The following is a 17,365-nucleotide window of genomic DNA, read 5'->3' as shown; positions in this document are numbered from 1 at the left end:
AAAATTAAAAATTCCACATTTTTGCAGATGGGAGTGTGGTTTTCAATTAGATTCCCTGACTTTTAGAGGATGCTTTCCCCTTTTTCGGAAATCAGGCTAATATACTTAGGCTAGTAGCTTTTGATGGGTAGTTAAACTTAACAGATCCTATATATTTGGAATCAGCATTGGAAGACAACTCTTTTGATGTATCGACTGATATCAAAATTCGGTTTTTTAGAGTTTCGGTTACTATTGAGCCAAGTCGCTTTTTACTCACAGTTTGTTACCACGTACTGTTTGATTAGGCCATAAATGACAAGTAAGGCTTAATTCGAGAAACTCGTCATAGAACACTTTAAAAATTACATTTAGCAACTTGATCAAAAAGCAGCCAGAGTAACAGAAAATTTAATAATTAATTAAATCATCTACAATGTTATACGAGTAATATCAAATTAGGATTCAAATTTAGAACTTAACAATACTCTTAAATTACAACAAGTCCCTTCACTAAGAGACAATCCGGGGGGGCGGGTACTGAGTCAATTCACAAAATTTTGGGGGAGGGAAAGATTTTTTTCGAAGGGAGAGTGTATATTGAAAATATGCGAACGGAAAATAGTCCCTCTCCAATTGTCTGCGTGAAACTATTTTGAAAATAAATGATTTCCATATAGATGGCTAACTTGTAGTTTATCATTTTTCTACTTAGTTTCTGTAAATAAAAATTAATCTATATTTCTTTTATTTCGAGAATCTTCTAAAATCAAAATCCATTCTGATAAAAGCAGTCCTAAAATAGCTGGAGAATCTTGTTAGGTTGTCAGATAGTCGACTATTAGTTCTGCTGGAGACAACTTCTTTCTGTGGCCTCCCTAACGTTTCTAAGCACCTAAAATAACAAGCATGCAGTAGCTTAGACTTGGCCAAAGAGTAGATATAACGACCAAATACTAGATGGCGTTGGAGATTTAAATTTTTTGACACTAGCACCAGTTTCAACTCTTACAAATGTCCCATTCTCTTAAGAGCTGGCCGTGGCCCCCCCATGATTTTCCTGATTGAATCAGATTTGTAATATATATTTTTTTCTTAACCCAAAGCGTATCAACACCTTTGACGATAGCTTTAAATTTACGATAGGACCACCTAGGCAGTTACTTCTAGGCAATTACTGGCGGCTTGACTAGACTCAAACTAAAATTTAAAACCTCTAGTTCTTGCTGCTGGCTTACTTGTTTTTAGCAGTTTAACAATGCCAACTCACAAAATGTATGAGAGGGAGACTTTTTCAATGATTTTTAGTGAAGAAAGCTAATTCTTCAAATTTGGACTTGAGAAATTTTCGTTTTTATTTATTTATTATTTTTAGTGAAAATTCCAAAAAAGGTATTTTTCTAAAATGTAGAGAGGGTGATTGGCACCCTCTCAGCAATCTAATTACGCGTTTCGTCAATTATAAATTTTGGGCTAGGTGGCCATTTTACAGAAAGGAAAGAAAAGGAGTATACTGACTCCAAACACGAAAAACAATCCTCAGTAACCAAAAAAATACGAAGGAGAAAAGCGCAAGTACAGTTTTTCGTAAAAAAGGCAAAATACAACGAGAGTTTGATTTGAAAAAAAAGTAAGATTCCGTTCTTCATAAAATGGCCTTTACAGACCCTACAGAGTCTGGGGGGTCACCCAAAATTAAAGTGCCAAGGAAGCGCTAAAAATGTTAGGCAATCCTGGTTACGATAGGACCACCTAGCCAGTTACTCCAATTATCAAAAGATCTTAACATTGCCCGCTAATGGTTAGTATTGCCAAAGAAATATGCGAATCTTTGTAAAAAGAAGCGATTAAATTCTTTTTTGCTGCCCATTCCTGCTTGTAGTAATTTGTTAGATGTCGTCAACAAATTCTTTAACCTTTATAAATGGGCGCTAACATTAAGAACGGATATGTCAAAACAATAAGTCATGACGCAAAATAGGCTATACATATACCATTTCAGATTTTTTTTCAGGTGGGGGGGGGACAAAAAAATTCAATAATTTAGAAAACAAGTTTCCAGAAAATAAAGGAAAAAAAAAACTTGTGTATAAACTTGTCAAGACGGTTCCATTGCAACTGAACCCTCGGATAAATGCATCCATGTAGCCGAATCATCGTGTAACTGAGACCCTGTTCAACTGAAACGCCGTGTAACTCATCCCCGTGCAAATGAACCCTCGTTTAACTGAGCTCAGTGCAGCCTTGTGGAATCCAACTCCCGTTTAATAAAACCCTCGTTCAACTCAACCCTGTTTAAATAAACTATCGTGCAAATTAATCCCAGTGCAACCGGGCCAAGAATCTGGTAGTAAACCCATTCCTAAGAGTTTTGTTTCAATTTGGGAAAGTTTCGAAGGGGAAAGACCTATAAAAAAATCAACATGGTTTTTGAATACGCTTGTTAGTAGGCTTTCAGGTAGGCTATCCTAAACTTAAAGTAAAGCCGTGGGGGTGTCGAAAAATCAATATAGGTTTAAAACCAGGAGTCAATAAGGTAAAAAGAAGAGGACCCTCACAGTTTATGAGGCTGGACCCTTTCCCTTGAAGGTGCATTTGACTTTGGAGATCAACAAACTGTTAATTGACAACTTGGTTGTTAAATGTAACTAATTAGTTTTGATCATTTATTCTCACGGCTGAACGTGGCAACGCGGAGGGAAATGTGTTACTACTTGTACTTACATCTTGGTACTTCAATGGAACGGCTGAAAATCGTGTAACATACCACCTTTTTAATTTCCTGTAGCTTTAACTGTTTGCAGTGATTTATAACAGAAATCTCTTTTGGCTACACATCAACGACCTTAGAAGAAAAAGGTTTTGCTCATGTTCCCTAACAATTAAGCCTTTTCGGTAATTACGTGTTATAGCGACCACACTCTGTTCTTAATCTGTAATGAAACCGGTTTTCAGTGTCCACTGGAAGATAATCAGCTTAGCCTGGTCGAGATAAACGGAATCTATGTAGGTATATTTTTATTTAATATTAATATATAGAGGTGGCTAGGCTATGTATTTAATATAATGCGTTCTGGACGGCCTGCTTGGCTATAAGACACAAGTACCATTATATTTTCATCATATTTTGGTACATTTCATTATGATTAACCTAACTTTACTTCTCTGGCGTGGTCGCAATAACACAAAAGCACCGACTTTTCAAATTTTACCGTTTTCTGGTGTATTTCTAGGCGACTATGCTTCTCTTTCTCTAGGAATTCGGTGTATTTAGTTCAAAATTACGGAGGAATTGCCACTCGGTACCCACCCTCTACTGTAGTTGAATCTTGACCAAAACGGTTTGTGTATTTACAAACTACTCTTGTTTTGATGGTAATTGTTGTTCTAACCGAAATAAAAGAATCATAAATAACTCTTACTTTGAGTTAGGATTTGCAACACTTAAAACTGTCACCCCAACAGACGGTAGCAATAATAACGACCCTAAATGCAACCCAAATAAAAACTAACTCAACACTCAATTTGCCTCGCCATTCAACAAGCCAATAAATCTTGGTCTTTTTACAATAGGATACGGTAAAACAGTTTATTCTCTTCTGGGGCTATTAGGTCTGACAATATTCTTTACTTCAAAAACAGATTTATCGTCAATAAATAGGGTTTGCTCCTGTCAACCAAGGGAAACACAAAAAAATCAAAGGAATTTATTACATGCAAACTATTGGCATTTTCCCATGAATACGTTTAAATCCTTATTCCTAATTTCACTTCTTGTCTGTTAGTATTTGGGTTTTGGTTAGCATTTTGGTTTGGTTAGCATTTGGTTTGGTTGTAAGACTATAGAAATTTTTAAAGTACCAACGGGAATGATCAAATTATTTTGCTGATCCTTTTAAGTTCCATGCTCACTATTGTTGAACGACAAATTTAGACAGACGAAACAACGAAATTTCTCGATTGACAAATAATTCTACCTTTCGAAAAACTGATTGGCCCTAAACAATTAGATGCTTGTGAGTCATAATATATTTTACCAATAAACTCTTTGTTTGTCTTTGGCAAAACAGAATAGAAATTAAAAACCAACTAATTTACATTTTTACTGGCATTCAGCAGTGGAGTCAGTTGTCTCTCCAAAAATTTGATATCCTTGTCTGAATATTTTACCTATATATTCTACATTTAGAGGAAATGGGAACTTCCTGGAAGAGGGAGGCTATGAATAGATTGGGATGGAGGAGGTGCGTGCATAGCTGCATCGGCCTCAAGTGGTGTTGTGCTGCAGTGAGTTGTTAGTAGTAGTAGTTATCTGTATAGATTTGTTAACCAGCATTAGCCAGCCCGCTTAAAAAGGCGGGATAATTTCTTATGAAAAAAATTAATGAACATAGATAAGTTGGTTTTGTGAATGGCCAAATTTGGGATTCAATCTTTTCTGACACTAAGAATTTGCATCGATCGATATCGGTAAACAGTCAATGATGTCGAACATAGTCGACCGATGGCAGAAAAATTAGAATTGACTCAGAGAAATATATTTAAGGCATTAAGGAGAGTGAAAATAAAATGTAAATTGTTTGGATTGCTTAAGTTGAATCTTGTATAATTATAAATATTCTCATAAACTGGGAAAAAAAGTTTTTCCATTAAAAATAAGGAGCAACATTATAACTTAAAGTGAACACAAATTAATCCGTATATGAGGCCTTCCTCAACCCTCGCTCTTTACGCTGAAGTCTTTAAGTCCTTTGAAAATACTTATCATTCAAACTCAATAGATCTTGTATATGAGCAGTCTTTCTAAGGAATTATGGCAAAAAGTTAAAATTTAGCACAAAGAGCAAGGGTTGAGGAAGAGGCAGCCCCTCATATACAGAACTATTTCTGTTCGTCAAAGTTTTAATGTCGCTCATTACTTTCAGTTAAAAAAAAAGTTGTTTCTGATCGTCTTTCAAATCATGCCAGGATATCCCCTTCCCTTCCCTCCGTCTGTTTTTTAGAATTTTAGTTACTATTGAACTGAGTCACTCCTTACTTACAGTTCGTTACCACCACGAACTGTTTGAAAGACCTGTATCATTCAGTTAATATATATATATATATTTATATATATATATATATATATATATATATATATATATATATATATATATATATATATATATATATATATATATACCCCTCTCAGTTGATGCTCCAAATTACCCCCCGCCTTCTAAATTTCTAGAATGCTAGTTGATTTACAAAAAAATTACTGAGAGTTAACGATTGGTATTTTAAATCTTCTTTTGAGCTAACACATATTTTGATAAAAGAAAAGGCATCCTTGGACATGCTAATGCCCTTTGGGTGGGTTTTGATAGCTCAGTGGTTGCATTCTTTGTAATTTGCAAGGCGCGCGGGTGGCCTGTTACTGGGGGCTCCGGGCTCAAGACTGATTAACTATGGTATGGGTGATCTATTTAGCGAAATGATGGGTTTGGAATACAGTATATCCTCCCAGGTCTTGGGGAAAATTGCACTTTAAATTTAAAAGGTTTTTAGGGGACTGTTTATCATTATGTGGGGAATAAAAAGCTAATATGAAATTATTATATATACAGTAGGCCAATTAATAGAGAAAAATAAGAAAGATTATGTAGGCTATGTTTATTTAACAAATAATATACACTCCACTAGAACGCTGTTTTGAACTTGACTCTCGTACAAGTTTTTAAGCATGTTCAAAAACATAACCAGAAGAGGATATTATAAGGCCGTATCCAGGGGAGGGGAGTTTAGGAGGGTTTGAACCCCTTCCCGAAATGTTTGTCCGACTCATAAAACCGGAACAAAAATGAACATAAATAAATTTTTGACGCGTTTTTAAAGTATTTTTGTAACCCCCCACCCTTCTGCAAAAAATCCTGAATACGTTCTTGGTGAATTGCATTCATCATCTCAAGATTGTTAATGCATGATTTTTTACAGACAAAAAGCATTGTAAACGAGGTAAAACCGACAAAACGAAGTTCTGCCCTAGAAATTTCATAATTTTGAAACAACTAAAAGAAAAATCTAAAAAATTGCGGTTACGTATATACACATAATTATGTAAAGGCGTTAGATATAGGCAATCAAAAGTAGTTAAATATATAAAAGTTTACAAATAACGTAGTGTTATAGGAATTATTTAATGATCCAAAAAAGTCAGACTGATTAAAAATCAGTTATTGGAAACACATTCTTGGGTTACATCTCGGAAAACCGGTTTCATAGCTGTGAAAGCAAGTGATGGATGATACAATGCACTGGAATTAAACAGAAAGCATTGGACTTGTATGATCTTGGCTATATATTTGCATATTAGGGGTGGTATTGGGGTTAGGTCAGGTTAGGCTACGTTAGGTTTTCATAATTTTGTTTCTAATGTATTTTTTATCATCATATTTCGTTATTTTTCATAAGGATTAACCTAGCTTCACTTTTTGGGTCTACTTAACAGACTTAGAGTAAAGAAACTTACCGGACTTAACGGATGTGTGAATATGAGCACGGGATTCATAGTAAACCCAGTCAAATCCTGCCTCCACTGCTAGTCGAGCAAGCATTCCATACTTGGATCTGTCCCTGTCTGATGTAGTAATGTCAACGGCCCTGCCTTCATAGTGCAACGAGTTTGACGCATGTAGACCCTCCTCGTCCCATCCTTCTGTAACTCGGACTTTGACGCCCGGCCACTGATTCATTACTGATATGGCGAGTGTATTCAGCTTTTCTTTACATCTCTGTAATAAAAAACAGCATTATCGTACCAAGGACATAAAAAAATTGCCCTGAACCCACCTTATGTCTATTCATACCTGGACATCGAAGTTTTCTATGATTTTGCTTTTTTTCCACAATTGAAACATTTTAGGATGATGTCATATTTTTATCAGGGTTGTCACATTGAACCGTGACAGTCAGTTATGTTTAACAACACTTTTCGTACTTGAAAACTCAAACACTAGCAATCTCATGATTCTCACAGACAACTAAATCACAGGCAGCGCAAAAGCGCTGTCAAAGTAAAGAGCGAAGAGGACCATTTTTTTCACTAAGGCACTTCATATCGAAGGAGTTGTCGTACAAATTGCGGACAAGGTCATTCGATTGGAAATTGAGATTTTTAGTACCTTTTTTAAGAGCCAAAAGTGAATTTCAGCTTTCTGCCGCAATGCCGCATTAATTTAATTAATTCTGCCGCAATGCCGCTTAATTTAAGCTTTCTGTCGCAATGATGCCAAGAATTGTTCGGATTTTCTGGATATTCTTTGTCAAACAATGCTCAACGGATAAGTTAATAATTCTAACTTTATTCTTCGAATACTTACGAAATTGAAATACGGCCGCAATTTGAACGCGGGGAATATGTCAAAATATAACGCCTTTGGCAATGCTTTGACTTACTCTGTATCTTTACTCAGACATCGCTCTTGCGCTGCCAATGATTTTTGTTTCGGCTTTATGTGGCCCGCTGACATCAATGCTATTTATGAATATAAATCGACGATCCCACAAACAAACCAATTTAATAAACAACTAAAAGTAATACTTCAATAAGCCACGAATATCGAAAGTTTTGTACAAAAATTAAATCTTACAGAGTCAAAATCTATTGAAAATTACGAGCAAATGAATGGCGTGATACCCGGGGCTATTAGAAAAAAGTCTAGTTCAATTATGAGATTGAGCATCCTGTACTGGGCGTAGGGGTTTGGGGAAGAAGAGGAAGGATATGTACTGCAGCATTAGTGGTGAATCTGGCTGAAGAATGCCGAGTGCATACGACATTCACCTTCGCCCACCCGAAAGCTTGTTTACACTATACTACTCTCGTCTGTGGCAGCTCATTGCTGACAATTTCAGTAAAAGTTAAGCACCAGCACTAATATTCATGATTGTCTAATGTGTGCTTATTGTTTATAATGTATTGCGTAATGTTTTTAAATTCACCAAGAAGTGTCTTTGTTCAGTAGTTACTTTTCTTCCACATCGCTTGAACAGCACCTACTTCAATAGCACCCCCTCTTGCCCCTCCCTAAAATACTGTAGCTACGACCTTGGCTATAACAGAAGCATCCAATCACACCTTATTTCCACTGTCTTTTGTACTTAAATAATGAGGACGAGAGGGAGTAAATTTGCTACAAAAGCACAAAACAGACCAGTTATTTGACTAGTATAAGGACATCATTAAGAACACTGTAAAAGAGGGGTGATGTTGTTTGTGGGAGGATCCCATGTCTATCTTTTGGGAATATGCCTGATTAACCATCTGTTAAAGTAAGTAGTAAAAACCGAAAATAGCTGTTAAATCAATAGTTTGTTTTTATTGAAGATCATAAATGCTGAAGAGATAAGAAGAGTAAGTGCCTGGAAATTTTGGAAAACTTATAATTTTGGAAGGGGGCATCTAAATAAATTCCACTATACATTTACCTGAAGCTTGTTTAAGGTTTTCTGCACCAGAAGTCCCAGAACTACACAAAACTCCTGTTTTAATCCCTTTTATAGTCAACTTATTCCGCTTGCCCCAAAATTCTATAGATCTTTGGCATTCGTCCCATCCCATATAGCATCGCTCGTAGATCCTGATTAAATTTAATTCAAGAACAAAGAAAGGTTTACAGATAATTTGAGCTATTGTAAGAAACTGAAGATCGTTTCAGAATGTCACAATGTGAACATTTGTGCATGTTGTGTATAAAATTGTTCTGTCACTTTGCATTAGAGAAAAGATGAACTGGCAAGTGTGAGGTAATCAAAAGAATCCAGATAATTTGTTCCAGTTTCAAGTACCAAGGACAGTGAAAATCCAGCATGAATGAATCTGAAATATTTATAGCGCAGATTGCTGTGGCGCTGCGGCGCAATAAGCGTCATCGGCAATAAAGGGATTTGGAACAAAAGTGCAGCTGCTCGAGCGAGAGTGAGGAGAGAATTTTCAAGTTATTGTACCAAGTCGGGTACACACTGACTGTCGCAGATCTTACACGAAGAAGACCAGGGAAAACTACAAAAGCAGAAAAGACGGTTAGAGCTAGAAAAAATCACTAAAGAAGGATGTCTTCTGAGATCCCATTCGAGGCAAATTCGATATCAGAAGCTGCTGTTTATTTTGCGGTGCAACAGCTAACCTTAACACAAAGCATAAGAAAGGGCATTTTTGGTTGCAGGTCAAAAGAAGTTCGTGAAAGATTGGTTCCTACGATGCCGATTTGGAACATGTTAATGAGAACATGTTGGAACATGTTGGAATTTGGAACATGTTGGAAATTCAGCGTGGGCTAAAGAAAAGTGAAGGATAAACAGGAAAGAATATAAAGCTTTTCAATATCCAGTGATGGTTTATGCTGAGTTGCAATGGAGCCACACAATGTGCATTTTGAAAGTCGCAAGTTGAGATTCAAAAACACACAGCAGCTCATTGAAGTGGCTCACAGGCTGAATAAATGAAGTTACAAAAAATGAATGGAGATAAGGATGGTCAACAGCCCTTCCTCCGTCAAAACGACATTTCATGACTCTCACGAAGAAAAATTACTGACATGATTTTAGAATTGCTGGTTATATAAAGAAGACTTGCATCAACAAATTCTCCCCTTCTCCGAAATCTCAAGATAATGTTCAATAATTTCATGCATATTTCATTTGAGGTCAACTTTTATTGGAAGGATTTTTTTCGCAAATTTGGTAATTCTTCCACCCTTAAGGTATGTAGCCTATCGGTAGATGGCATCTATCAGTAAGTGCCCCATTTGTAGCTGATAAATCAATACACCTTAAATTTGAGGCATTGCAAAGGAAGCTAAAAACTACGAGCGAAACGAAGAACAACTTTTGAGCTTCTAGTCAGCACTGGTAAAAGCTTATTTAGAGACAGGTCATAGCTTCTCCAAACAAGCTATAAAGTGATATCTTTTTTACCAAAAATTACTCCTATGGACCAATTGAATGGCTTTGATTTGAATGGGGTTGAGTTGGTTTGGAATGAGTAGGTATTGACTTAAATGGGAGTTGAGTTGGTTAGGGTTGAATCCAATGGGATTTGAGCTAAACAAGGTTTGATTTATACTCACATCACAGTAAATGTAGCTATTATCAAACAGTTCGTGGTAACGAACTGTAGTAAAGAGTGACCCGGCTCAATAGTAACGGAAACTCTAAAAAATTGAATTTTGATATCAATAGTTACATTAAAAGGATCGTATCGTCATGCTGATTTTACACATATAAGTTTAATCAAGTTTAGTCTTACCCATCAAAAGTTACAAGCCTGAGAAAATGTGCCTTATTTTAGACAATAGGAGGAAACATCCCCTAAAAGTAATAGAATCTTAACGAGAGAATCTTCACGTTACGTGGGAGGATCTTCCCATGGAGAAATTTATCACGAGGGAAGAGAATTTCCATGAAGGGGATGCAGAATTTTCTAGCTTTATTAAAAAAAACAAAAAAAACAACGAAAACTAAATAATTTTTTCAGCTGGAAGTAAGGAGCAGCATTAAAACCTAAAAAGAACAGAAATTATTAAGTATATAAGGGGGTTTGTCTCCTCCGCAATATGCCACAACACTGAGGGCAAATAGGCCTCCTCCCCCACCCCTTTTTTTTATCAAAATCGTCCGATCACAACTATGAAAAAGCCATTTAGCAAAAAAAAAAAAATGCAAATTTCGTTTTAATTATTCATGTGCGGTGAGCCAAATTCAAAACATGCTTTAATTCAAAAACGTTCAGAAAACAGATCGACATTAAAACTTAAAACGAACAGAAATTATTCCGTACGTGAAAGGGGTTGTCCCCTCCTCAATGTCTCGCTCTTTACGCTAAAGTTTTTGATTGTTTTAAAAAGTAGAGTTGTGACAAAGAGCAAGGCATTACTTATGGCATTACTTGTAGCTAAAAAAAAAACTTATTTTTTTTATTTAATTGAGCATAAGCTCATATTTGACTTGTCCATACTTCTGAAACAATTGCCAAAACCGTTTGCTAAGCTGTTCTCAAAGGGATGATCAGCAGGGTAATGTAGATAGTTAGGATCAAAGCGGGATTGAACATGGATTGACCCTATGGATTATATGAGGAGATATATACGCAAGAAATTACTTTGTGGAACAGTGAGGGCATGAACAAAATTGTGGGCGTTATTTTTCAAAATTGTCATCAAGCTGTTCTCAAAGAAAGGATCAGCAGGAGAATGTTGATTAGGATGATCACAGTTTGATTAAACATCCATTGCTCTGCTTATTTCCACTTTGAGAATAACTTGGCAAACAATTCTTGGCAATTACTTTAGAAGTTTGAAAATGTCTGGTATAACCTTGAGGCATAACCGCTACGTTATGATCATAAGAATCCAAATATTGAAACTGATTATCGTAGCTGCAAATGCTACTCATAAGGCTTGTTTGCTTTTTCAACACATAATGTGTTTGCTAATCCACTTAGCTACTGAAGGTGACGGAAGTCGTAACTGTACACACACAGCGTCTACAGCCCAAGCAATGAATTGAGACAATTTGTTATTCTGGCTTTTCATTGTTTAATATCCGGCTTTCATTCAAATATTAAAATTTAATCACCAAACATTTTTGGTTTGGATTTCAAATACTCACAAGAGAGCATACGTTTTTAATGCCTGATGCCTAAACGCAAGCGAGTATATCGTGGGTGGAGCGATAGCTGCTGCCTAGTAAAAGACTTCTCATTATAAAGATGACATAATCAATAGGTTTCATTCAGAGATGACGGTTTTCTTCTATTTCCTCTGTCTCACAGCTGATGAATCATTTTTAGATTTTGAATGAAGGCTTTTTTTTTGGGGGGGGGGATTTAAGGTAAAGGAAGTCATAACTTTACACACACATGTTTACAGCAATTAAATAGGATAAGTTTATATTCAGCTTTTTCATCGTTTAGTATCTAGTTTTTAATCAAACATTAAAAATTAATCACCGGAAATTTATGGTTTGGTTTTCACATACAAACAAGAGAGTATATATTTGTCATGCCTGACGCTGAAACAAAATTGAATATGTCAAACAGTTCGTGGTAACGAACTGTAGTAAGAAGCGACCCGGCTCAATAGTAACCAAAACTTAAAAAAGTTACATCAAATAGTTAAAATAGTTACATCAAAAGAATCACATTTTAATGCTGATTTTAAATATGTAAGTTTTATCAAGTTTAGTTTTACCAATCAGAAGTTACGAGCCTGAGAAAATTTGTCTGATTTTAGAAAATAGGGGAAAACACCCCCAAAAGTAATAGAATCTTAACAAAAATCACACCATCAGATTCAGCGTATCAAAGAACCCTACTGATGAGGTTTTAAGCCCCTATCAACAAAAATGTGTAATTTCGTATTTTTTGCCAGCATTTTTTTTTTTTTCCAGGGGTGATCGTATCGACCCAGTTGTCCTAGAATGTGGCGAGGGGGCTCATTCTAACGGATATTAAAAATTTTAGTACCCTTTTTAAGTGACTAAAAAATTAGAGGGCAACTAGGCCCCCTCCCACGCACATTTTTCCTCAAAGTCATCGGATCAAAATTTTGAGATAGCCGTTCTGTTCATCTTAGTTAAAAACCTAATAACTACGTCTTTGGGGATAACTTAATCCCCCCAGTCCCCGGGGGAGGGGCTGCACGTTGCAAACTTTGACCATTGTTTATATATAGTAATTGTTAATTATGAAGTGTACAGACGGTTTCAATGGGAGTTTTTCACGTCGGGGTGGGTCGCGGGGAGGAGGTTACGTGGGAGGATGTTTCCATAGAGGAATTTTTTATGAGGGAAGAGAATTTCCATGAAGGAGGCTGAGGATTTTCTAGCATTATTTGAAAAAAAAAAACAATGAGAAAATGAATAAAATTTTACCAATTGGAAGTAATGAGCAGCATTAAAACTTAAAACGAACATAAAATATTACGTGTATATAAGGGGGTTCGTCTCCTACACAATACCTTGCTCTTTACGCTTAAGTATTTTAAAGTAATTTCAACTATTTATTCTAAGGCCTTTGTGATTCAGGGATCATTCTTAAAGATTTGGGACAAAATTCAATCTTTAGTGTAAAGAACGAGGTCTTGACGAGGGGGCGAACCCCCTCATATACGTAATAAAAATACAAGAATATAGAAGTTCGTTACGTAAGTTAATTCGTAAGATACATATGTTTATTACTAACAAAAACGTTCGTAAAAAAAATCTAGTTGTATTATTTAGTAACCAAAAATTGGAGGGCAACTACGCCTTCTCGCCCTCACCTTTTTCTTATCAAAATCATCCGACCAAACTATGAGAAAGCCATTTAGCCAAAAAAAAACAATATGCAAATTTTGTTTTAACTATTCATGTGCGGTGAGCCAAAATCAAAGCATTCATTGATTAAAAAACGTTCAGAAATTAAATAAAAAAAAACAAGTTCTTTTTAACTGCAAGTAAGGAGCGACATTAAAACTTAAAACAAACAGAAATTATTTCGTATATAAAAGGGGTTGACCCCTCCTCATCGCTTTTTACGCTAAAGTTTTTTGTTGTTATAAAAAGTAGAGTTGTGAGAAAGAATCAAACTTTAGCTTAAAGAGCAGAGCGTTGAGAGGGGTCAACCTCTTTTATATACGGGATAATTTCTGTTTGTTTTAAGTTTTAATATCGCTCCTTACTTGCAGTTAGAAAAAACTTGTTTTTTTTTTTTTTTTTTAATCTCATTACACATTGCATTCAGCCAGTAAGCTTCATTAAAAGTTGACGAAGAAAAATCAGCAAAAAAAAAGCTGCCACTTGCATCACAAAGCTTAAGAAAGTTTAACTCTACTTTGAAGGTGGTGTTGTCTTTGGGAAACCAAAAAATTGTAAAAATTTGAATCTCATTTTTAAGATCCGTGTTACAACCAAAGCAAACAAATATTGGTTACTTGCACACTGAACCTTATTAATATCATTAAAAACCAAAGCGCAAGCTGCAGTATAGTTACAATAAGAACATTTTTTTTCAGCAGTTTGTTGACATATACACACACAACAAAACAAAAGAAGCTCAGCTAAGTGAAATTTTGACGTCTTCGGGGGCAGGGGTAGCTTCCGCAAAGGCAGTGATGAGCCCTTTGACATCTGGCGGAGCTTAATTTAGTAGATTATCGAAGCGTTTCTTCCATAGACGAGGACATTGTTACTAGTCGCATGCTGTTTTTCCGTTTGCTCATTTCAGGCTTGCGGATGCCATGGTCTGTTGGCCGGTCAGCTCATGCAGAATTTTGATTATTTCACCAGTGTCTTTCTTTTGGGCAGCTAGCTCGAGCTCAGTGGCTGTGCCCACTATAAAGTCTTTCGTGTCCTTGTGGAGCATATGGTTACGCTGTTTGTTGAGGTGTCTCTAGAGCGTCTAGTTATGTAGAGCGTCTATATCTCCTCATAGTTTCACTCGCCATCTCTGTTCGATTAGTTCTAACGTATGGCTGCTTATCCACTATTTCTTTTTTCACTACTCAGTGAAAAGCAACAAACTGAAGCTGTTGATTCAGACACACGAATACTCCTTATTTACTGCATTCACCAGTCCACAGAAAAATGACCAGATGTCAATTTGGCGGGCCAAAAATAGGAACACTTGATCAAGCGGGAGCTATAGCTGTTAAACGCTATTAGCACTCACAGATGTTCAGCAAGGCACGCAAACACACAGCTACTGAAATGATTTCCAGGAGTTCCAAGCTTGTCAAAAGCCCCATTAATATTTTGATAAAACAATGGCACGACTCACTTCGATATCCTCGCCACACGGAAATTACACACAGGCAGACGAATTAAATCTTCCTGCCTTTTGAGCGGGGAGGTGCTTCTTAAGCTGCGGACACACCAAGCTACAGTTACAATGATCTCTTTCGTTATTAGCGCAGTAAACCATCTTAGCTAAACATACTTGATCCTCGTTAGTGTGATCAACTGCAAAGTGTATTGCATTAAACAGGGTTCTTACAGCCTCTTACGAAATGTTTTAAAGTTCATTTCGCTCCTTTAGCTCCTTTAATTTTAAAGTTCAGTAGCATGATTCTAGAACTCCTGTACCTCTTTGCATTTGCGAAACACAAAGCACTGGAACTTGGGAAACATAATCGACATCCATGTTGATAATGCCGGCATGTTCAGTTCCGATAATTCTACAACGAATATTTATAGCGAAGGGGCTGACTACAACTCCTGTGGACAAATCGATCAAATGAATGACTAGTCTTCTTTTTGAAATTACTATGCGCTTCACTTTATCGGTGCGGACAATTTTCTGCACAAATTCACGCCGATTCTCAGTGTTATGCACATTAATAGTTGATTAATATATGGCACATCTGATAATTAAAAGCGGTGGAGGCTCATCCTATTGCACTGGGCTACTGATTTTTTCATATAGATCTGACAGGAAAAACTTTGCAAGGTGCGAGCCTCTTTCGTTTTCGAAGATGTTAATTTACAAAGCATTTTTTACAATTTAAATCGCATGCTTAGCAGCAATTTACAGCACTTTACAGCAATTCGAATGGTTTTTTGGTTCAATTTGTTCATTTTGAATGATGTGTCTTTTGCTATATGTCGCAACAAAAAGTTCAATACAAATATACAAAAATAGAGCCCGTCGTTGCTTTGTCACCGCGCAGGCAGCGCTTTTTTCCAGCGCAAACATTTTCTACGACTGAATAGGTCAGAGATGAGAATGTTTACAGAAGCCATAACAAGTATTGGCAATTTTGGGGATTGGGAGGGGTGGATACCCATTATGCCAAAAATATGAGATGGCCCTTGTGGAAACAAGAAGGAATCTGATAGAAGAATGTTCAGCTATTATTAGACACCGGCTTGAGATATTTCATAATGTTATTGTTGAGCTGGAGGACTAGTAAGGGAAGGAGAAGTCCGATAGCTGTGAAGATAAATAGTAAGGTTGGGGAGGCCGAACCCATCATTGGTCCTCCCAATCATAAATACATCATATTTTTTGGGATGTAGAGGCAATGGGCCTTGAAAGTCTGAGCCTCGACCCACTGAAAGTGAGTCCGCCCCTCCTAATAATAATAATAATGCAGCCAGCATACGCTTCACAGATTATCAAGGGATAAGTCAGATTGTCAAAAGGATAAGTCAGTTCCGGCTCACATATTCCCTGCAATTTAAAGAAGACAGCTCCTGGCTGGTAAACCAGCACTTGCGCCAGTACCTGCCTCTCTTCTGCCTGTTTAACAAAAACTATAATTCCAATATCCAAGGAATTCGTACTCAGATAGCACAACTAACAAACAGCCATCCAACGACAACGATCCGATTATTATTAAATATTTATTAAACGCCCGCAGTGAAATCACACAAGTTGAAGCTTAACATTATACAAAAAACATATAACATTAGGATTGATAAAAACATAGATTCGCTATAAGGTTATACCTAAAAGGAAGCTATTTACACTACGAATAATCAATCAAAACTAACAGTTCGAGATTAAATTCAAAAAAATATTTTCCAAAAGATGTTTTTCAGAAAAAGTAAAGCAAAAGAAACAACAAAACAAAGACAAATTGAAATTAAAATCATATAATAATTCAAACTTTAACCGAATAGAAACTACACAGGGAGGGCCAAAAGTCACCGAGCCTTTTTATTTTTCAATATCTTTTTTATTTCTTAGTATTTTTTATTTTCTTAATATTTTTATTTTTTTCAGATCCTAGAAATCAGATCAAGACTAAATAATTCAAACCCTAAGAGCCAAAACCAAAAACCAAAGTAACTTTTGGCCAAGTCTGTACTATCAACAAACTGAAAAATGTCCAAAACAAATAGAAATTAATACAAATAATCACATCAGACATAAATACATCATATACAACCGATGATGGATCCTAAAATGAACACACATTAAAGTGAATAATCAATTCAAACCGATAAACGAACAGAAATTTCTACCAAGAAGAATAGTGGAGACAAACTGTAAAATAGCGACAGTCGATACAGCCTCCGACTAAGTATCACTTCCAAACGAAATTGCCGGAAAGGAAAGGGAAACAAAATAATGCCACTTTAAAAAGGCCACTTTAAAGGGAAACAAAATAATGCCACCTTAAAGACGTGGGCTTTTCACTCAAACAACACTACAATGCTTCCCTAATGTAGACACACATAGGCCTACAGGGGTATTTCCCCGAGGACAATGATAATAAAAAAAAATAGTATCATTATTCAAATAAGAAATATTCGAAATCGGAGAAATTTAGGAAGGATTAGACCCTAATGCTTTTCCTCTGAGCACGTCCCTGTTTCGATGACCATATTTCGGCTATAATCCGTGTGTTAGATTCAACCTTGATTA

The 17,365-nt window shown here is 36.2% G+C and overlaps 1 protein-coding gene across 2 annotated transcripts in view; it reads right to left on the bottom strand.

Annotated features, from left to right (window-relative positions):
- LOC136038529 (sonic hedgehog protein-like) overlaps positions 1-17,365 on the bottom strand; it is a 51,017-nt gene that overhangs the window by 17,268 nt on the left and 16,384 nt on the right. For both annotated transcript variants that reach the window (XM_065721635.1, XM_065721636.1), the window contains exon 2: positions 6,488-6,749. In XM_065721635.1, coding sequence (XP_065577707.1) covers positions 6,488-6,749 — 262 coding nt within the window. The remainder of the gene's footprint in view (positions 1-6,487; positions 6,750-17,365) is intronic.

This window comes from Artemia franciscana, chromosome 18 (genome assembly GCF_032884065.1).
Source record: "Artemia franciscana chromosome 18, ASM3288406v1, whole genome shotgun sequence".
In the NCBI taxonomy this organism is placed as follows: Eukaryota; Metazoa; Arthropoda; class Branchiopoda; order Anostraca; family Artemiidae; genus Artemia; species Artemia franciscana.
The sequence above is the reverse complement of the archived record's forward strand: the minus strand, read 5'-3'. Positions and strand labels throughout refer to the sequence as shown.